This window comes from Drosophila obscura, unplaced genomic scaffold (assembly GCF_018151105.1).
Source record: "Drosophila obscura isolate BZ-5 IFL unplaced genomic scaffold, ASM1815110v1 contig_186, whole genome shotgun sequence".
In the NCBI taxonomy this organism is placed as follows: domain Eukaryota; kingdom Metazoa; phylum Arthropoda; class Insecta; order Diptera; family Drosophilidae; genus Drosophila; species Drosophila obscura.
The window spans coordinates 2265681-2287947 of NW_024542774.1; the positions used below are offsets into that span (position 1 = coordinate 2265681).

The 22267-nt window shown below is 46.2% G+C and overlaps 3 protein-coding genes across 6 annotated transcripts in view; all 3 read right to left on the reverse strand.

The window, feature by feature from the left end:
- LOC111079536 (probable nuclear hormone receptor HR3) overlaps positions 1-19970 on the reverse strand; it is a 31370-nt gene extending 11400 nt beyond the window's left edge. For 2 of the 4 annotated variants that reach the window (XM_022374748.2, XM_022374747.2), the window contains exon 1: positions 13722-14923. In XM_022374748.2, coding sequence (XP_022230440.2) covers positions 13722-14535 — 814 coding nt within the window. In that variant the 5' untranslated portion in view covers positions 14536-14923. Of the gene's footprint in view, positions 1-5148; positions 5437-13721; positions 14924-19108 lie in introns of those variants that run through there. The other 2 variants (XM_022374750.2, XM_022374749.2) reach the window with 2 other exon arrangements.
- LOC111079546 (signal transducer and activator of transcription A) lies at positions 5566-9472 on the reverse strand. Its single transcript, XM_022374768.2, has 2 exons — positions 9160-9472; positions 5566-6629 (listed from the first exon to the last, which is right to left on the reverse strand). Exon 2 carries the CDS (start codon positions 6469-6471, stop codon positions 6100-6102), a length of 372 nt encoding a protein of 123 aa, XP_022230460.2. The 5' UTR covers positions 6472-6629; positions 9160-9472; the 3' UTR covers positions 5566-6099.
- LOC111079547 lies at positions 15016-16639 on the reverse strand. The gene has a single exon (XM_022374769.2). The coding sequence runs from the start codon at positions 15904-15906 to the stop codon at positions 15598-15600; it is 309 nt and encodes a 102-aa protein (XP_022230461.2). The 5' UTR covers positions 15907-16639; the 3' UTR covers positions 15016-15597.
- Positions 19971-22267: the final 2297 nt, after the last annotated feature.

The window sequence follows — 22267 nt, forward strand, 5'->3', positions numbered from 1 at the left end:
GTGGGCGCTTGGTTGGGGAGGGGTTGGGAGGTCATCTACGAGTGGGGGCGGATCACTCAGGCATGGCAATAGATGTCTGCTTTATAATTACTAAAATAGTATTATTTAATTTCTTTCCCGCTGCTCGTTGGGATAATGAAAACGTTTGTCGTTTTGGTAAATCATTTTTCGTTTCATTTCTGTGACTGTATGTAGTCTGTTGAGCGGATGTCATAATGCACATAAATACATATGTATGTACACACATTCATCTATGGATGTATGTATTTATGTACATACTTTGTGGCGGAGAAGCTGCAATTAACCCAATAGAAGCCAGAGTTATATTTGTCTAGACTCTAGAGGTTATCAATGTACCCGATGAGTCATTATTGATATAATTTCCTAACATTAACTGAATTTTGATTGCCTGATCTCTCGATATGTTTTTTGATGCTCAAGTAAGTGTTAGAATCATAATTCAAACTTCAGCAAAATTCTAAATTGTCGCCCATATACGTAGGTGCTTGAATAACAAATAGATATTTATAGTTTTGTCCTTAACTTTTAGTTTTAGTAAGTAACACCCCTCGAAAACTTTCCTTAGTTTATCTACTAATTATCTACTAATCATTTTCCAAAGAATATTCTAGTACTTTTTCATGGGTTGCATTTGTTGTCTACATTTAGCATAGCCTCTTGACTACAGCGCTGACATAAAGCCCTGAAGTTGTGGTGGCCTTATGACACACATTCTGTGGTTAGGCTTATCTCGTCTACGAGCACTTGAACATACATACATATATGTAACAAGTGTGTATTTTTGCTTTTCTTACAATAGTTGTGGGAAAAAGACTGAAGATAACGATTAACTTTCAATCCGCTATCATTGCGTATAGTCGGCAAAGCACTCATCGATTGAGGAGTGCAGATAATATCATATCGATGCCATCTGAACGTAACTTTAAGTGGAACAAGAATTCCTCACAGGATAGTTTCCATCGTAGTCTGATCAGAATGTTGTTAAATTCTCAGACATATCGGTTTATAGGTTTGTCAAATGTTGGGTTATCTTTACGGCGGTGTTACTCACGGTTCGTTGAACTCTTCGCGTGTCAATCGTTTAACCGCTGCGTGGATTTGGCAGCACTCTTGTAAGTTTCCATAAATTATCAGAACAAATAATGAGACAGACCTCTCCATATGTGGTTTGTGAACTCTTAACAGTTTTCTAGTACAAATGCGAATGAACTTCCAACCGAAACAAGAACAAATTGCTTTATTTGCTCCAGCAGACAGACCAGAATTTTCAAAATATTTGCATGCTCCACATACGAAATCTATATGGATATGAGTACATATTGTACATTCATACATACATTGATGGGGGTGGCACAACAAGGCGGGATGATGGGAAATTCCATGCCAAATTTAAGTTTTTTATGTCTGCCATGCCATCGAGAACGTGCAAGTGTGTGTGTTGGTTGTGTGGCAAAACTTATTACAAACATCTGTCAAATATCGGGAAGAACCAGAAAAGATTCGAGCCAATTCATATAATGGTTTAGAAGGAAGATAGAAGAAGACTTTCGCAAGTGATCCAAGTTGATTTAGTGGGTTTTAATTCCAGCTTTATATGTAATTTCTATATGTACTTCTAAGACACATCCAAATAAAGAAAGAAGCGATTAAAATTCCCTAAATAAGTCGAAATATTCGGAACTAGAGTACTTTGAATTCTTGGCACAACATTCTGAATACTTTACACATAACTATACAAATGTTCGTACGTTTTAGAATTCTCGCTTTATGGCCATGTTAGGCAGTGCCTTAAAAGCTGGACCGTAATCATCACTAAACATATCAGCATATGACTTCATAGGTTACCCTCCATTTCTGCTGACTCACTCAGTCTCTTTTCACTTTGAAGATATATGGTAAGTGAGACCTGGACTGCACGTACTATCCAGATTATCCAGATATTAAAATCTGGAAGCAAGCAAAATACTACTTATGGACTTTATCGCTTGTGCCAGATCCGAAGTAGTTAACGGTCAACGGACTGGCAGAGAGGATGTTAAATTCGTGGGTTGAGAGCGTTCTCCTACAGGCAATGGCAATTAATACGCCAGCAGCGGTAATCATGGAAATTCACGCAATAATTGTCAAACAAAGAAAATGGGCAGCAGAATTTCCGCTCTTCTTTCTTCTAAACTCTCACAATCTCTCCCTTCCTCTCTCTCTCTCTCTTTATTGGACTTTTGCTCTTTTCTTTGGCTCCAAACTTGGACTGCATAAAAAATAATAATAATTTCAGTTTGAAAAGAAAATAGTAGCCAAGGAGTGTTTGGGGCAGCGGCAAGGGGGAACAGCAAAAGCCATAGAAAGTATTTCTCTATTGTGGGTCTGCGTGTGTGTGTGGGATGTTGTAATGTGCGTGCGCTGCGCTGCCGCTGTCCCCACGATACCCGTCGCGACGTCGACGTACACTCCCCTCCCGCATAACAGGCGTCGACCGCGCTCGCTCACGCACTCTCTCTCTCTCCCTCCCTCTCTTTCACGCTCTTTGTGCCGCTTTATTGCTCTATCGCTCTGGCGGCGTGCGTTTATGTGATTGTGCGTGTGTGCGTGCGAGTTGAATGACCGCCGAAAATAAATTTTTTTTGTTTGTCGATTTTAGACTTTTACTATGTTGACGCTGGCGATGATGATTGTGTGTGCTTTTGCCGCTGCCAACCCATACACACATAAACACACGCACATATCTATGTATGTATGGATGTATGTACGACACATGCACACACGCATAGAGGCAGACAGCATTTTGTAGCTTCATAGTTTGTCGAGTGTTAACGGGCGTTCGCACTATCTCTAGCTATGAGGGGAGCTGTTGGTTGGGAGGGGGTGCGGAGGGGCGGCAGGGCTTGGGCCAGCATGGGGCGCTGCCAGGGCTGGTGTGTGAGTGTGTGTGCGTTTGCCTAGACTTCACAATCAGCAGAGGCAGAGGCATTCGCAGTCACAGCCGCAGCCGCAGCGACAGCAGCATTTCACTTTAACAAAACTTTTTCGGTCTTTCTTTTTTGAATATTTTATTGTTGCTACTCCTCTCTCTCTCTCTCTCTTCTTCGCTGCTGTTCCGCCTTGCAATACTCTCCCCTCCCAAGGGCCCCAGCGTCATCGACGCTTTCGTTGTCAACTCTTTCGCTTTTTAAATTTTGTATTTTACGCTTGTTTTTTTTTGTATTTTTTTTTTGTATTTTTCGGCAACTTTCTGTTTATGCCGCAAAATTTCTTTCACTCTGCGTACATTTCTATCTGTTTCACCTTTATCTTCCTCTTTTTTCAAGACATTGCTAACCAAAAGGAGAAAAAACCGGGTAAAAAAGTGAAAATTTCAGTATTGGAATAAAAGTTGATTTGCGGAAGTCATAAAGGCAAATTGCATGCCGAAAGTAACATTCACCCTCTGTCAACCCCGTTGGCAGCCTTAATTTCTTACACGCAGCTCTGTCAGAGCGGTGGATGGGTGGGAGGAGGGATAGATTCCTGTCGCGATTAAGATTTATGTGTGTTAGAAAACTTTTCCTGCCGCAAGCCTGGCCTGACTGAAATGTTAATTGCATTTCGGATACCGGCGGTGACCCTTCAAGGGTTCAGAGAACTCTCATTATTTTCAACTTACAAAATATGCACATTATAATATTATACTCGTAAATGGCAATGGCAAGACAAGGGGTATTTAATTTGGGGAAAATATTTGATATTTTATGAGAAAAAAATTATAGCGAAGCCTGACTTTATAATTCTAAAATAATAAACCCCTACACGGGTATTATGGCCATTGGAAAGTGAAATTCTATCATTCATTTGTACAGCAAGGGAAGCAAAATGATAACTAAATAATACTCCTTGTACAATGAAAGCTCAAAATGTAATGCAAAATTGTTAATTTTATTGTTTGTGAAATGTATTTATCAATAATTTTCATTTCTTTGCTTCTTAACCAAAAATACAGTTAAATCATTTGTAGATTGTAGAAAATGGAAACCTGGCCGAAAAATGTGCAACACAATGGAAGAGACACATCGACAACAACACGTTAAGACACCCACATATGTACATAGGTACCCCTTATTTACTTAACACATTCATACACACATGAATACATAGGTAAATGCTCCTTTGGCTTGTTGAAATGTTGTTGGCTTTACAATATCGCATTTATTTTTTATTGCTGGCGCGCGAATTTTAATTCGCAAGTTTCTTTTCCATTTTGTTTTATTATTCTTTTTTTGTGAATCTCTTTATTGCTCGCATATTTTTGTTACATATACAATTTGTATCTTTGTATGTTTTGGGCGAGCGAAAGGGTCGCGCCGCACCGCGCCGCGCCGCTCGCTGACTGTTTCTCTACTATCTGACTGCCTGATTTCAAATTAGTTGAATTGTCAATGCAAAAAAAGCAACAAAACCACAAGCAAACAAACACACTCACACACCTATGCAAAATATGCGTGTGTTGTGTGTCTGGCATAAGGTTTCGTAATGTTTCATTTGGCCGCTGTTGTTATGGCGTCTTTCTTCATTTACGAATTTCATGGATTTCCCTAAAATAATTTTTGTTGCTTTTCTGCTGTGGTTGTTGCTCTTGCTGTTGGTGTTGTTGTTATTGTTGTTGTTGTGAAACCCAAGTGACTTTCACTGCCAAACAACATCATCAGTGGCAGAGGCAGCAATCCATTCCGGGACCAACTGACTGAGTGACTGACTGACTGACTCTGCAATTCCACAGCTCTGCCACATAAAACTTCGCACTTAACTGAATTTCATTAAATTACAATCGTTTTTTTTACGTTTCTTTCTTTTTTACTATTTTGTGCAATTTTTCCATTTGATTTTGTGGGATGAAAGTTCACAAAAAATACTTTAAAGTGGAAAAATGTCAGTGTTAACATAGCATGTAGTTTTTGGTAAGTTCTAGAGATATATTTATTAAAGGCGTAATAAAAATAAAGTTAACGCTATAGTTTCTCCCTGATAAGTTAGATAATTCTTAGATAATCGAGAAATTTTATGCAAGATCTATTCTTGGCGGGGTTTCCCCAAACCAGCTTAGTCTAGAGCTTGCTGGCCAAGCGGAGCCAAGTAAATGGATGGGACTTGCTTTACCTTTGATGGAACCGCTTGAATTGTTTTGTCCCGCCGGCGACTGGACGTTGCTTTGACCGAGGTTGTTGGCGTGTGCTTCCAGTTTCGAAGTGACGCTGCTCCACATGTCAAACATCCGTTGCGTATACATAATTATTAGTGAGAAATGCGAAATGCGTAGCTTTGGTGACGTTTGTAGCGCGTGTCTGTTGTTGTTGTTGTTGCAGTTGCAGTTGCAAGAAGTATTATGTACACGTTGATTTAGTTGTGGCAGCTGCTGGTGTACTCAGCCACACACTCATGCCGCGGGCCTTACGTGGCGTATGCGCAATATGGAGGATGCTCTTTGCCGCCGAATGAATTTTAAGTTCGCCTTAGTTTTAGGTTTACTTTATGTAAATGTGTAAAACGTTGTATACAGGATTTAATATGTTGATATATATATATATATACCATATATGTATATATATGTATGTAGCTGCCCTTCGGCTATGATTTGTTAGCCAATTTCTTATTGCACTTGGTCTTCCTCTTGTCTACTATCCGCTGTTCGCTTCCATATATCTTTACGAATGAATTTCCTTCGACTTCCGCTTTTCCGTGTGAATCAAGAACTATCACAGTGTGTGGGTGTTTGTGAGACAGAGGGGTTGTGAGAGGGTGGGGGGCGGGGGACTTGCCAATCGATTTGGGTATGTATATAGGTATATATATATATATGTCTGTATATATGGTGTATATTGCTATAGATGTATACTATAGTATAATGATCTAACGTTGTCAGGCCTGTAGGTACTAAATTGTTGATGTTGCTGGATCTGGTTATTATATAATGTTATATTGTTGCTTGTTTGTTTTGTTTAACTATTTATTAATAAGACACTTGTTCGCGTATTTTTTAACTTGTGTTTTTGTTTTGTTTTGTTTAATGTTTAAAGCGATTCATCAATGATTTGTTAATTGTTCATTTGTTCAACCCTTTTGCAGAATATGCAGACAGTTGTTGTTGCTGTTCGTGCTGCTGCTGCTGCTACGAGAGTTTTTGTTTTTTCCTGCTTCGTGCAGTGGCAGGGGCAGTGGCTGCCTCTGCTGTTGCTGTTGCTGCTGCTGCTGCTGCTGCTTTATCACTTTCACTGCGTTGTTGTTGCCGCTTCTCCGGTTGCAGTGATTTTTGTGGTTGCTGCTTCTGCTGCTGCTGCCGCCGCCGCTGGTTGTTGTCTCTTTGCTGCCGCCGCTATTGTTGTTGCTATGCTGACTGTTTTGTCGATTTCTCTGTTTCGTTTGATTCCAAATCAAAATTTCCAAAAATACGAAAATCTCACGACAATTGATTCCGGAAGACATTTAGGCGCACTCGTTTCCCCTCTGAACGGTCTATGTCGTCAGCTTGAACACCTTGATGTACAGAATGGCTTGGCCAGTCATGTGAATACTTTTCCTACGCACTGTCAGCCAGGGCCAGGTCCTGGCACTCAGCATATTGCTCGGGAGCGGGGTGTCGTCTACAGGGAAACGAAATGGGAACGATCACAGTCGCAATTAGGGCTACCAGGCTGTCTACTATTCATCCATCGATTGTGGGTCGATCAATGGATCCATCGATGCGCGCGCCTGTGCGTGTGTGCCGATCAGAATTTCACTTTAAATATTCCCAACACAACGAGGAACAGGAACTGGGCCGACCACGACCATCCCTCTACAGCCAGCCCCCTACCTTCCCTTGGGGTTGGCAACTACTCCCCTTGTGGCGGTGATTATCCACAACATGAACATGGAAAATCGATAGAGAAATGGGATTTAAGGGTGCCCAGACAGACGAGAGGGTTGGGCGTGGGTTGTTGGGTTGTTGGGTGGCCCATGTTGGGGCTGCCGCAGAGTGCAACGCGAGTGAGCGCCACACAAAAACGAGCGCATAAATCTCATCGTCAGTTGTGGGTGTGTTCGTGTGTGTGTGTGAACATAGAAAAAAGTTCTATGACCCAAACACTCACACACACGCAGTCAGAAAAACACAAACGAGCCGGCAAACCCAATGAATATGAAAACATTTTACTTTTCCCTCTTCCCTCTCTCTCTCTCTCTCTCTCGCTGACACTCTTTCTCTCTCGGTTGCTCTGCCTCTCTGTCACACTCTCTGTATTTTGGTTACACGAACAGAAGTAGTGGGTGTGGTGGGGGGTGCGGCGTAACGCGGGTGTTAGCGATTACTTTGTTGGAGGCGGCTTGGGGTGGCTTTGGGTGGCCATGCGGAAGCCCCCGGCAGACATATAAAATACGTCACCAAAGCGACAGCAAGCCCCAGCAACAGCAAAAGCAACAACACAGAAATTGTGCCAGCTCACAGAACGAGAGCGGGACAGAGACAGCGACAGCGACAGAGTGGAGGCAGAGATAGACAGAGTTGGCGAGGGAGAGAGAGAAGGATTTACATACAGACAGAACGCAATGAAAAGAAGAAAGGCTGAAAAGAAAATGAAAATGAATAGCCGCACACAGCCGGAGAGGCGAAACACAGCGAAATACGGCAAAATACGGCAGCGGCAGCGCCAGTAAAACAGTTAAAATGAAAAATTCTCTCGCAGCGACGACAACGAACTTACTAACGGTACCCCCAAGCTAACGAGCCGGTCAAGCCGATGATGAGGATGATAATCATGTTGATGTTGATGATGATGATGATGATGGTGGAAAGCGGGATAACGGGTGAGAAAGAGTGTAACAGAAACAGAAAGAGAGAGCAAGAGAGCGCGCGCTGTTGCGAGGGGGGAGGAAGAGGCCAGGCCGAAGGCGGTTACAGTTACAACAGCAACAGCAACAGAGCGACAGAAAAGCAGACGACAAACTTTACATGGCATCGCAGTCGGCGTCGCTGTTGATTCTACTTCTGCCGCTGCTACTGCTGCCTGCTGCCTGCTGCTGTTGCTGTTGCCGTCGCAGTACGTTGACGCCGACGAAAAAGACCAATGACCTATGGGTGGGCTCCGCTGCTGTCGCTGCCGCTGCCCCACCACTTCTGCTTAGGCTGTTTTCCGCTTCTAGCTGCTGTTGGGCGGTAGTCTGGGGTGGCACACTTATAGCCGACGACACGACACATGGAGTGTTTGTGTGTGTGTGTGTGTGTGTGGGTGTGTGTTCTACTAACGGTAATGCAAACAGTTGGTGCTGCCAAGGGGGGCGTGGAGCGGTAATGGGAATGGGGATTTTTGTGTAGAAGTGGAAGTCGGTGGGTGGGTGGCTAGGGCTCATGATGATGGTGGAGCAGGGACCCCAACGGCGACCGACTTTGCTCTGCTCTGAACTCTGGGCCGCAGTGACTTACTGCCAACTACTCACTCTGCCTGCCCCCTGCCCCAAGCAAGCCGCCTACTGGCAACTGCAACTGCAACAATAACAATTGTTGATAATCATAGCGCTGCACAATGGGAAAAGCAGCAACTACAAAGGAAAAACTAGAAAAGCTCCAGAAGAAAAGGGCATCTCGTGCATTTGAGTACCTCAGATCTCTGGAGGGGGGAGGGGGAGGGATAGGAAAAACAATGGCCGCACTATGAAAGATTACAGGAAAACTTTAGCTGACAGTTTTGCCTGTTAGGGCATGAGGGGGAGCAGCAGAAGGACTTCTAACGGAATCCATTTGACCAAATTCGAACTGAGAGAGAGAATCAACTGAACAGCGGCAGGGGAGGAAAGCAATGAAACAGTCCCAGCTGATCCTCACTCCTGACCCCTCCCCCCAACTAACCCACAAATGAGCTAAACCATTTCCATTCCCCGACTCTCCGAATCTCCTAATACCCGATCGGTTCGTATATCCAAAAGTGGCTGCTAACAGTCCGATTAGAGGCCAATTGATTATTCCAATAAATTATCCAATTTGTTGTGGTGGCGGGGGCTGTCGCGGTGCCCTGTTCCTGCGCTTCCGATGGGGGAATTTTCATTTATCTTTTAATTTCTGTTACTTTGCATTTAATTTGATAATTTTATATCCTTTTCACACACAAACACACACGCATGCATCGATCGCACACATACACTGAAATTTGCGTTGTTTTTGTTACACAATTGAATCCGTGTGTCCGTCGAGTGGGGTCGACAAGGGCCGCGCTTTGCATTCCTCTCCTCCGCGCTCGGAGTCTGGAGTATTGTATTACGTCACTGGCACTTCCGTCGCTAACGGGTCAAAGGTAAAGGCAGGGGGGGACCGCATTGCAGTTGCAGTTGCATTTTGGTTTTGGTTTTTATATATTCTTTTATTTTATTTCTTATTTTCTTTTTCTTTTGTTTTTGCTGTATTAGGCACGATTTGGAATTTGAATGCACTCGATATTGATTGATAATATATCTCTCTCTCTCTCTCTCTCTTTCGCTTTTTCTCCCGATTTATATATATGTATTAATATATTAGATATTTATTCTATGATTTTGTTTTGATCTGAAACCGAACAAACTTCCACGGCGTGGCAGATAGTTTATCTGCTGCTGTTGCAATATTCCAATTTTCCTGCTGCCGTTGCCGATGTTGCACTTTGGCTAGAACACACACACACACACAAAAACACACACACTCAAGCAGGCACGCAGTGGCTAGTGGCGAGGGGAGTGGGGGTAGCGCGCGCGTTAGTTTAGTGGCTGTGCTTTTTGGAGCCGCTTGGAGCCGCTTGGAGCCGTTGTATAGACGCGGCGGAAAATCGCATAGACACACGGATAGACGGACACACGCACACGGATACGGATACGGATGATTCGGATACGGATACGCACGCAGTCAAGTCACCGAGTCACAGAGTAGTGATGATGGGAAATAATACAGAGTAAACAGCAACAACAAATAATTAATAATAAAGATACAACGCGCTGCGCATCGTAACCCGCCGCCGCATTCGCTCGATTCAAAGTGTAGCCGAAGAGTGCCGTGCCGTGCCTCAAAATGTTATCGAGTTCGTTGTCGTCGTACGTACGGTACGGTACGGCGGCAGCGCCGCAGCAGAGCCAGTGGCAGTGGCAGTGGCAGCGTCGCAATGCGGTGTGCTGTGTGGCAGCAGAGAGCGCCAGAGAGCGGTGGAGCGGCAGAGCGCGCCGCAGAGAGTGGGAGAGAGAGAGAGTTCACAGCAGTGCGGGGCAGAGGCAGAGACAGAGGCAGCGTCAGCCCCCAAAGCAGCGCTGCCCGCTGAGTGGGTATATGTGTCTCTGTGCCGATGACTTCTTCCATCCGCCTCTGGCCCCACGGAACCCGCCTTGGCCCACACCTCCTGCTGCTGAGGCTTCTCCAACTTTTTCTGTTGTCAGCATTCCGCTTTGGGCCGTTCATTCGCTATGGCAACCAATCGCTCTGAGGCCCCAACCAACGCCAAAATGTTGTCCAGAGAGCGCAGAGACAGAGCGGCAATCAGCTGTTGCCGTTTGGGGCTCGCTCTCTTAAAGCGAGTAATTCGTTCTCTTTGCACAAAGAGAGCGTTAGGAAGTGGGAAGAAGGGAGAGAGCGAGAGAGAGAGAGAGCTTTGGAAAAGCTGCCGCTGTTTTTCCGTTTCCTTTTTGCATTTCCCGGTCGGTCGGTCCCATCTGCCTCCCGCAATTAGCAGGTCAATTGCTTTTTAGGGCAAAATGTGTGCACTGCAGTTGACTTATTCGCCAGCCAGTCAGCCAGGAGTCAGCCAGCAGTCGGGCAGCATTTACAATAAATACCATACCCATGCCTCCCCCCACTTTCAGCGGTAAGCTCCAGATTAGCTTGCCTCCAGCCAGTGTCCTGCCAACTTCCTCCCATTGCGCATGCAAGGAGTTCCATAGATTCCATTAGATTATAAATATATTTTGTGTTTTGTATTTATTAAATTTATAAATATTAAAAGCTCGCTTTGAAAATCAGACAGCAGTTGCAGCAGCAGCAGTCAAGGTGAACTGCAGCCAATTAAAAATGTTAAAATTGGTTTAAAAATTTGGCAATTTGCTTTCGAAGTTTGCCAAAAAATAAAAGGCAAATTGGAAAATAAGACGACATGTAAATGTTGAAAATCGAAAAAGAAACACCACACAACTTCGCGCTCTGGCCATAAATTAATATTTCATTTGTTAATTTATGGATTTTCGTCTGGTGGGGATGCTGAGCCATTAGCTCTCAGATCCGCCACATCCAAAGCTACGATCGTTTGTATGTGTGTGTGTGTGTGTGCAGCATAATTCGCATTTTGCATAGACGCAAAAGAGATGGGCGCCAGCCAATTGGGGCATTACGACATCGCCCTGGCCCGAGCGATCAGCCCCAGTCCCGACGAAGTTTGGCAAAATACCAAAATATGATAATGAAACTTCGCCACGCTCGATCGGAGCCGAAGGCAGCCTCATGCGGCGCTGACCTGGCTAATGGTCGACGGCCAGAAGATTCATGCGTGAAATGCAAAGCGTTGTTCAACCAAAATTATAATGAACCTGACTCCAATTCATATGGGAGACTACAGCAATAACCATCGATATATACATATATATCTATATATATACCCACAAAAAGTGATAGTGGTGTGAGTCCCAATAGACAAGATATATCTCGTAATCTTTCCGTTGCGACATCTTCGACGACATCGACAACCACAACGACGCCGACGAGCCAGCAAAGTCCATCGACCACGTTCAGGGTCGCCGTCGCCCATCCTGCAGAAAGGGTCGAATGAAGAAAACCTTTTTGTCTTATTTAAACATATTTTTGCCAACTATTATTATGTGGGCTAATCATTGTCAAATCCGCAAGTGACTGTTGGCTGACTTAAACGAGTTTTGGAGGAGCATTTTGGGGCGAAACTAATGAAGTAATGAAAGTGAATCAACTTTGTTGATTGAAAGGAATACTTAAAAGATATACTGGTTGGACAAAGAGGCCTATGGAGAATGATTGGGAACGATATTCTGATGGCTCTGCATGCCGCTTTAATATCAATAAAATTACTTAATTAATTTCTACAAATTATTTCAATCAAATTGGTAAACTCTCTCTGCCCATTTTGGAGTCTTTGGTTATCGATGAATTATTTAAAGGAACTTAAGAAAGAGCGTCGAACGGGAGGGGAGACTCAATAGCCATAGCTTCTGGACTTGTTCTGATGGAAGTTTTCCAAGTTTGGTTTTTCGTTCAGTTGGGACAGCAATTAGGTAACATTTCATGTGATCGATCATCAATCACGGGCCGAGCAGGTCCGACTTACAGCCCTACCGCCCCGCCCTGCCCAGCCCCGTCTGGCTAATGAGTACGTCCGCCCTGAGCAGAAACTATCAACAAAAACTATAAAATATAGATCAATCTTGGCCGACTGACTGTGGGGCTTCTGCAGGGAAGTCGTGTCAGTGCCTGACACTCATTTGTAGCCATCAACCGAGCAGAACCGAGCTCGGGCCCTGAAGCGCTGCCAAATCAATTTTTCTTTCAGCTTAGCTGGTAAAGTTGTCCCGTTCCCGTTCCTCCCAGCAAGCTTGAGTGCCTACAGACGTTAATTCTATTATGTTTTAGCTTGGGTTTGAGCCTTCCTCTTCCCTCTTTAATTCGCTGTGTCTCTCTCTCTCTCTCTCTCTCTCTGTGCTTAGACTCCATTCAGCTAACTGTATAGTTTGTAGTTGACGCTTTTACCGCTAGGGTTCGAGCTACGGTAAAAATATGAGCCAAGCAGAAGAACCATCAGCAATAGCAGCAGCAGCAGAGTCTTGGCCATGTTGCTGGGTAGCCTGCTCATTCGAGCCGAGCAGCAGTAAAGCGAATATGGCGGGGCAGCGAGAATCGCGAAAAAAAAAACAGCAGAAAAGCAGCAGTACAGTGGCAGTACAGCGTCACAGCAGCGGGTAAGGAGAGACAGCGAAACAGCTAACAGAAACAGAACCTAATGGCAAAGAACACCTAGACATGGCCGGAGTGAGTGAGGCTTATTTAGTATGTCAAAACATGTTCTTGTTGCTGTTGGCTGTTGGCTGTGGAAAGTGGGACACTTGCCTCTGCCACTGCCACTGCCACTGGCTCTGCCTCTGCCTCGGCCGGTGCTGCTGCAGCCACACAAAGGTGAATAGCCAATAAATCGAGGCGGCTTGTAAATTGAAATTCTTTTTAGCATGGGGTGTGTACACCTGTTGTTGCCCCGCTGCTGCCACTGCTCGAGCTGCTGATGTGTCAGCCTGTTAATTGCTGCTGCTGCTGCTGCTGAGGATGCTTGCGCAATGAGCGTTCGTTCATTTGAATTCTTAGATTCTTGGATGCCACTCGATTCGTAGTGCAGATAGTCAAGGGAAACCACGAATGGGCCATTGTTCACTCTGTGAGCTACTACTGTGGCCCGTCACGACTCCCTTCGGCAGGCCACTTCACAGTGGGTCAAAATTTAATACGAAGATGAGATGGAGTCAGAATTCCTCACGCTAAAATATGTCCAGTCTAGTCAAATGTAGTCTCGTCTAGCAATTAATACGAGCGAGTCCTCATGTGGGACACAGTTAGATGCTCTTTAAATCGGAATATTAAACTTAAGTCAGGGAGCTTAAAGCGCTTGCCAACCAGAACTCCATTGGGCTTAAGTCGAGTTTGGCTTTCAAGTGGCAACTTAATGGCTATTAATCGGATTTACCTGTCATGGCATTGCTGCTGCCGCTGCTGCTGCTGCCGTGGCTCTCTCTGGCCGATGTGGCAGATGTGCCCGCTGTCGTTGCAGCGGACTTCTGTGCGTTGAGCTGCGGCATTGGCGGTGACGTTCGCTCCTTGGGCCCATCCCTGTCCCGGTCCCGCGCCTTGGGATTGCTGATGCTGCTCTCGCTCGTGTTGCTGGTCATGTTCTTGCAGACGGAGCTGATGTTGCTGATGCTGCTGAAGCTGCTCAGGCTGCTAAAGCTACTCGACCTGGCCAGGGCCGGAGGTTCCGTCATGAATTTGTGCTGCGTACGTGCCGGCTGCTGCCTGGCCACTCGCTTGGGAGCAGGCGGCTCCTGCTCAGTCTCGTCCTCCGCCTCGAGCTCGGCCTGCAGCTCCGCGTCCAGCTCCATCTCCGGATCAGGCTGGACCGTGGCTATGATGGTGCCATCCTCAGTGGTCTGCTCGAAGCACACATCCAGCAGCGTGCTGCCCGCCTGCAGGCCGGCAATGTCCTTGAGGTCGATCCAGCTGGCCCCCAACTTGTCGGCATCGCTAAGGGGCAGGCTCAGGACCCGCGTGTCGCCCTCGTCCACGATATGAAAGGACTGATTCGGCTCGATCTTCACGATGATGGGCTGATTGGCCAGGATCTGGGCCGGCGGCGCGCTGCCCAGCAGGCTGGCCATGTTCTCCTCCTCCTCGTCGGCGGCCTCCAGTTCGCTCAGCTGCTGTTCAATCTGCAGGTACGTGGCGCTGGTGGTGCTCGAATTCGCGCTGTTGCCCGTGGTGCTGGCCATCGGATGCTTCAGCATGTCCAGCTTCAGCACGGTGCACTTGTCGGTCTGTTGGTACTGATGCTGCTGCTGCGGTCGTTGCAGGATCGCCAGTGCGGGAGTAGCTGCCGCTCCGGATGCTCCGGATGCTCTCGAAGCACCCGCCTCCGAGAGGAACGCCAGTGGTGGAGATGTCGCTGTGGCCTTGTTGGAGGTGCTGCGTACATGCGTCAGCTGCGGCGGCGATGTCTGGATGGCTGGGCCACTTCTGGCCACGATTGTGGTGGACACCGGCAGCGGAATTATCGATATGGAGGGCACCTTGCTGCGCAGGCTGGCCACGGCAGCGGCAGTGGCGGCGTCCGCATCGATGTACGAGTGACTGCCACCGGGCGAGGCCCTGTTGTTGTTGCTGCCTGTGGGCTTGGCCTGCTGAATCAGCAGGAGATCTCGGGGCCTATCCGTCGTGGCGGCTGTTTCTGATAACTGTCTGGAGAGTCTTACTGGTCGCTTAAACCCCTTATCTTTTCTTTTCTTTTGGTATTGTGTATTTCCTTAACGCTAAGCACTTAACACTTTCACTTGGTTCATTGCTCGTGGTTTGATTGTTGCCTGGGTATCGTCTCTTTGTGGGTGTAGAAGCACAACATCGAAATAAGTAAATTCAAAATCAGCCTTACGAAAGTGCACTTAAAATTGTCTACTAAACATATACATATTTTTTTTTTCCTTTTTTCACATTTTTCCCATCCCGCAATTGCTTGTCAAATGATGTAGATACCGTGGGGGTAGTGGGAGTGGGGACTCGGGACTCGGGAGTAGGGACTCGGGGGGACTAATGCACCTGTGCGTTTCGTTTCGTTACGTTTCGATTCGATTCGTTCTGATTGGCTCGCTGTGACGTGCAGCTGGAAGTACGCGTCGTATACTTAACGTGACCCCTGGGCTTGGGCCGACTGCTTTGTGCGTTATAAGCGATAGTTCCGATTGATGAATTAGTCGGTTTGATTAACTGGTTGTGTTGTCTTTCTCACACTGTCGCTTGTGTCTTTTAATTGAATAGATTTTCCTTATTGGCCACAATACGCTGCAGCTTCTGGGCTATTTTGCAACGATTGTTGCTGCTGTTGCTGCTGCTATTATTGCTGTGTATCTGTGGCTGTGCCTGTATCTGTATCCGTGTCCGCGGCTGCTTGTAGTCGTTGTCGCTCTCGTCCTCGTTGTTGTCATCCTCGCTTTCGTATCCTGCTGCTGCTGCTGCTGCACATGCAACGAGGAGCTGCTGGATGGCTGCAAGGCTGCGCTGCAGCATTCGGTGGAACCAGCGCCATTGGAACTCGCCGACGTCAAATCAGTTGGAAGTGTGTCTCTGCCAGCGCTGCTGCTCTTGCCACTGTTTATTCGCCACATTGCGGCACGCAACCACAACCACCACCCACCACCACCTCCACCAGCAGCACCACCACCATCAGAGCCAGCAGCAACAACGACAACCAACAGCTGCTAGCGAGTGGAAAGTGGCTTGCCAGTTGCTTTAATAATCGATTTTTCAGCGGCAGGGCACACACATGCAAATCGATGCGATCTGGAGAGGGCTGTCGCTGTATCCTGCAGGGCTCCGCTTTCCCTTTTCCTCGACTGCTAATTATTTTTGAACCTTTTGAAACACTTTCACAGGCGACAAGACTCCAAAGTCAGTTGTTTTCCATTGGCTGTAATTCACTTTCGATGTGGCAATCGTATGCCGAATCACTTTTAAGAATTACTTCCCGAATTTTCCTTAGTTCTCGCTGGGAAGTGTGCAAAATGTTCATTGATTGGATGCGTCGCGCGCGCGTTTTGTGGCTTCTGGTTGCAGGTGCACTCCTCGGACTGGAGCAGCAGTTGGCAGCAGCTGACCGAAGCTGCGTCCTTTGCAGGAATGTGTCCCAAATTCGAGTGCCACAAACACATTTCCTGCTGCCTGCCGCTGCACAAACTTTCCGTTTCGTGGGGTTGCGTTGCGCGCCACCGTCAGTGGCAGCTTGGAAGGGGAGGACTGGCGCACACAGACTCGCGCACTCCGCTGGGAAAATCGCATTCCACACCAATAGATATATGCCGCACACACATGCAGCGCAAAAATGGGACTCGCTGCGAACTGAGCTACGAAATAGGGTTAGTAGGCATAATGCCAAGTGCATAGATGGGAAAACTGGAAGTGGAAGGTGACGACGCGAGTCGATACGCACTCGGCACTGCTGCGCAGCATTTTTCCACCCCTAAGAGCCGTTCGTTCTCTCTCCGTGATGGCGGGGAAATTCTCACTGAGTTGGAAAACTGTTGAAGGGAAATTTTAGCGCTTTTCAGGGTGGAAGCGGACAAGGCGGCAAGTTTGAACTCAAATGTTTTGGCAAACATTGTGGGGAATGTATTCTAGGGTTTACAAAATAGTTAAATGTCGCAAGACAAACTTTGAGATTTGGATTAATTAGTTCCCCATGGAGTTGTGATAAGTTTTGTTCGAAACAGGGGTTCGGGTTCTGCAAAGAAGTCTCCAGATACTCCTATATTTAATTGAGGGATTTGAAGGGTATTTTTAAAAAGACCGATAGGCTGTTATAATATATATGAACATACATATATGTATGTATTTACTACACTGTGGACTCTGAATTTATTAAATATAGTTAAGTATAGTGGAATTATAAAGAGAAAATTAGGATGGGTTGAGTTCAGTTGGACAGAACAGGATTACTTCGAGTTACATTTCTTACATGTAATATTTTCTACAGCAGGTGTTCTATGAAACTGCAAAAAATCATCTAAGAACTGCAACAACCGCAACGATTCATTGCAATGGAGTTGAGTTGGTGGAGGGGGGCCTAAGCAGTAAGGGGTACGGATTCGTTTGCGCATTACCCAATTCAGATGTGGATTAATCGCCCAAGTGGGCCCTTACGGATCGGATCGGATCGGTTCGGATCGGTTCATTAGCGCTGGCAGGGGAGCAGATGGAGGGCGAACAACTGTCAACCGTTACCATCGTCAAGCAGTAACCGCCAACCACAAGCAAACCTCCAACCAGCAACCACCAACCAACAACCACCAACTGTCGAGAGTGAAGAGCTAGAGTTAGGAGAGGGGCCGCCAACCATCAGCATTAATATTTCATGTTTTTCCGTTGCTTAAATCATGTTAGATTTATTTTGTGCTGGTTTCAGCTGCCGTCGCTTGCTTGCGCAACCACTGCCAAGAGCCTAACTTGTTCTGGCCTGGCCCCAAGCTGCGGCTTGCAACTTGGCTAGAGAACCGTTGGTTCTAACGTGAAATGTGTGCCTCACCGTTGTGCCCCGATCGAGGCTGGTTCTTCTTCTTGCTGCTGTTGTTGCTGCTGCTCCCTCTATTGCGAGTCTATGCCATGCCAATGGATGCCAACCTGTTTTCCTCCATCGTCATTGTGCAGAACTCTCCGAAAAAGTCCCGTAAGAAAGTCCCAGTTATTCAAGAGGAAAAACCTGTTACACGCAACTGGCTCAAAGCTGATTGCTGCTGCCAAGAACAGAACATGGCAGCAGCAGCGGCGGCAGCGGCAGCGGCAGCAGCAAGCCCCACAAACAAACACGTTAGTACCGTTGTTTCGGATTCTTTGTTGCGCAACTGTGTTGCAAGATTAGCTGCGACTCTCTGCCACTCCGCCACGGCCCCCGCCGCCGCCCCCTCCATGCCACCACCACCGCCAACGACTGGTTTATTGCAGCGCTGTTGTCGATGAGGCAACACTGGCTCATTGTAGTTGTTGCTGTTGTTGCGCCAGCAGCCGCTCAGCGCCTTGAAGATGTTGTAAAGTCTTTTGGCTAGAATCGGAAATCCACCAGAAACGGAGACGCGGTCGGTAATGGAGGAGGGGAAGGGGTAGGAACCATTGCATGTCTTGAAGCTCGACTGCATATTCCATCCATCCATCCATCTATACGCGGCTATTGAAAGCCGTTGCCTTTTATGATCAATTAATTGCTGTTGTTGCTGCCTGTTTAATGAATCCATTAGACCATGGGCCATGCAAAAGCCCTGCAAGGTTGATAGTCGAGGAGCCGACTAATATCACCAGAAATATTTTGATTGCCAGCGAAACTTTTTAGTTTTCACCTTTATATTGATTGCGAAATCAAACAGGTTTTATTTATTTTTTTTGTATTATTTTGCTATAACAAAAAAACGAAAATTTGGACCAACATACACATTTTGCATGCTTAATTTCAATTGAAATTAGTTTAAATAAATTAAAAAATAGTTAAAACCGTTGAAAGATCTATAAAGGAATGGAAATGTTTAAGGATATTTTGCAGAGAGATCTAATCTCCATAAGATTTACTCTCGCAAGCTAAAGCTCTATGAGAGGTGGATTAACTCTTAGAGCTTCTTGTAATGGCAAACGTATGTATATTGTACAGAAATACTTTTATACATTGTACATATATTTCATACAATTATGACCTTCCATTTATGCACATAGAAATCCCAGCAAATAATATTAATTTAAACGGATTAATATATGAAATATGAATTAATATTCGAAAATTAATTCCGTTCCCCCGATCCCAACGCTTGTCCTATGCGGTTGGTAGCTCACCTCTGATTGTGCTTGGCATGTTATCCAGTTTCTCGGATCTCATCTATGGGTGTACAAATATAGTTCCACTGGCGGGCACAGTCACCCGATCAGGGTCGTAGCCTTGAACCCTTCACTCAACAAGATCAGGGGCTGCAGCAGAATCATCATGGGACCAGGCCGGGGGGATGAGTCCGTGTCCGATTTGGCTGCCACTTAATTAGCTCCGGGCACAGAAAGCGATGACGACACCAAACGGATTTCAAACGGTGAAATGGGCCAGGCCAGCTGGCCAAGAGGAGTCGGGCGGAGTCGCGCGCAAAACTCAACGAATCGGATCAGGAAGAAGGCCGAACGAACTGCGATGAGTGGAAGTGAGCAGAGCCGAGGGGCGGATCCGAGATGAGAAGATGAGCCAGAATCCAGCTTTCAGCTTCCAGCTTCCAAGCAACCAAATGGACAGGACTGGACGTGGGGACACACGATTGCACACTAAATGGCAGAAGGCCAAGGCGAAGACCCGTTGCATCTGGCCTGATCATCATCTTCTGCGGTGGAGTCATCGTCATCCCCGACGGGAACCTGTGTACAAGCGAGCGAAAATCGGTGTACGAAGCACCAGAAGCCGCGCTCAGACGGTATGAGTAAAGAAAGGAGAAAGGAGCTGTAAGAGCTGTGCCACCCTCCACCATACAGGAACACAGAGACACACACACACACACACAAATACACACCCATACACACCTGAAAGAAGAATCAAAATTCCTGCTAATTAAATGCGTGATCATTGCTCGAAAATATCCACACAGCAACCAGAAAGTATAAAAGATGAAACATTCATATGAAACATACATACATATGTACATACATACATATGTATGTAAGTGTGTACATACATTTTTACATACTTGTAAGAAAGAGTCATGCGTGCATTTCATCAGAGATCAGAAATGTCCGAGAGTCAGGGACCCGAGACCCGTGACGTTGCGCTGCTTTGGGGCCCGTCGCGACGGCGCTGGAACTTTCTCAGTTGCACCTTTAATCGCTGAATAAACAGGAAGACTTCTACGGCAAACAGCACTCACACACACACTAGCACAAACACAGATACAGATACATTCACGCCCGCTAGAGAGGGAGAGATATAAAACAGGTTGAGAAGTACCGCTAAGCGGGAAGAAGAAGAAGTCCACTTGGAGCACCACAGAGCAGAGCTGTGGAGAGAAGAGGAGAGCGAGCCAGCCCCAGCACTAAACAGAACATAGCAGCAGAAGCAGCAGCAACAGCAGAGGTCAACGAACGTTCTTAGCGCTCAAGCAACGGCGGCCACAAGAATGAAGGAATCAAAACACACGAAAAAATGCCAAGCATGTGTGTGTGTGAAGGCCCGAGAGAAAAAGAGAGAGAGAGAGAGCGTCGAAAGAGAGCCAAGCGAGAGCAGATGAAAGAAAGTATCAAAAGAGAAAGCAAAATGATCAAGCGCAAAAGAGAGCAGGCAGGCAGCGTCCGAGGCTGCGGCAGCGGGCACCTGAAGAGAGCACCAGGTGAGCGATGTAATTGAAGAGCGGAAGAGATCTCTTGAGAATTAAATTGCATTTGCCCTGTGCCTTGTGTTTTTATACATATGCATTTTAATACAGATTTTTGGTTCTTTTCTGTTGCTCAATAAACTCGTAAGCTTAAACGAAATGTATTTTTAGCAGACAAATTTAATAAGAATGCATTCGATGGAAGAAAGAGAGATAAAGAGACAGGGGGAGAGAGCTAGGGACGGACGGTATGGCGGTGGGGCGGTGTTATGTCTGTCTGCCCCAACAAAAGCCGCTTTGTAACTGTCTGTATGACAAGCGAAAGAAACCGAAATTCTTATTCTTATTGCTCAATATTTGGTAATACACAGACATACACACAGTCATATACACACAGAGGCAAACACACTCACACACGCACACAGAGACGTGCAAAAGCCATTGAATGTAGCGGTATTTTGTCGAAATTTACAGTCTCAAGACGAGCACCGAGCCAGGCAAAGCAAAGCTCATTGACCTCCAAACGTAAGCGGCAGAGACTCCCTCCCTCCGCCCCCTTCCACCGTGTAACAAGTGTGTAATGAGATGGTGGAGTGGGTGGGGCAGGGATGTCAGAGAGAGGGGCGAGTGGTGGCGGGGGAACATGATTTGATATGGCCTGGGCGTTTTAAGCCAAGCTTCCAGAGAATTTTAGTCGGTTTTCAGATTTTATGTCTTCCCTTTGGTTCTTTCCCTGCCACTTCCACTCCTCTTCCTCCCCTTGTTTTTCCTCCTGCTTTGCAATTTCTGGGAATGTTTGATGGTTTTTGTGGCAAAGGTCTGGAGGGGGGGAAGTGGATTGGGCCCTTTTAATCTCCCCAGATGTGGTATTAGCTCGTATTATTGGCCAGCAAGAAGACAGGCAAGCAAATTAAATTGGAAGGAAATGGGGATTGTGCCTGACAGCCTGTTGATCCTGTTTGTGTTTGTCCTTGCTATGTGTGTGCGTGCTTGTGTGTGTGTGTGGTAGTGGGGGTGGTCCCCATCTTGCGATTGGTCAATAGCTTCTATCCCTACAAAGGACGCCTCACGCTATTGGCTGGTTGCTCTTATTTGCTTATGGACTCTTTCTCTCTCGGTGGCTGGCCTACTCTTTGTCCCCTCCCCCACCAACACACCCGCATAAGCCTGTTGCTTGTGTGGTATACTCTTTTCGGGAGAGAGATTACTAAATTGGTATTATAGTATGAACTATGGAATATAATTTAGAATATTTAATATAAGATATCCACAGATAGTGTATCTGCATGGTTTTATCTTTAGCAAATAGCTAGCAGCCACCAAAGGGTATTCAAAGTTCCCCATGACGTTCCTCCCACGCCATTTGTTTCGTTGTACTTATTGCCATTGTCAGTCGTATTAGGAAAAGAACCATCCTGCTGTTTAATGGCATTTTCATTGCGCACATCGTCCTTCGGCCTGACAGCCTGGCAGCGCAACTAGTTCTTGGGTATAAATAGGTCCTTTCTGCAGTCAAATCCATTCAGTTTCACTCCGAGTGCGGCCCCATCCGAGTCCTGTGCGAGTCCAACTCTTTACTGTGTAGGTGTGGAATAAGTCAGCTTCAGCTATTGTGCAGATTAAAGAACTGAGTGATCTATAAAATTGTTAA

Bases quoted from the DNA above. Each gene is read 5' to 3' on its own strand.
- LOC111079546 (XM_022374768.2), bottom strand. From the start codon at position 6,471: ATGTCTTCCGGAATCAATTGTCGTGAGATTTTCGTATTTTTGGAAATT.
- LOC111079547 (XM_022374769.2), bottom strand. From the start codon at position 15,906: ATGTGGCGAATAAACAGTGGCAAGAGCAGCAGCGCTGGCAGAGACACA.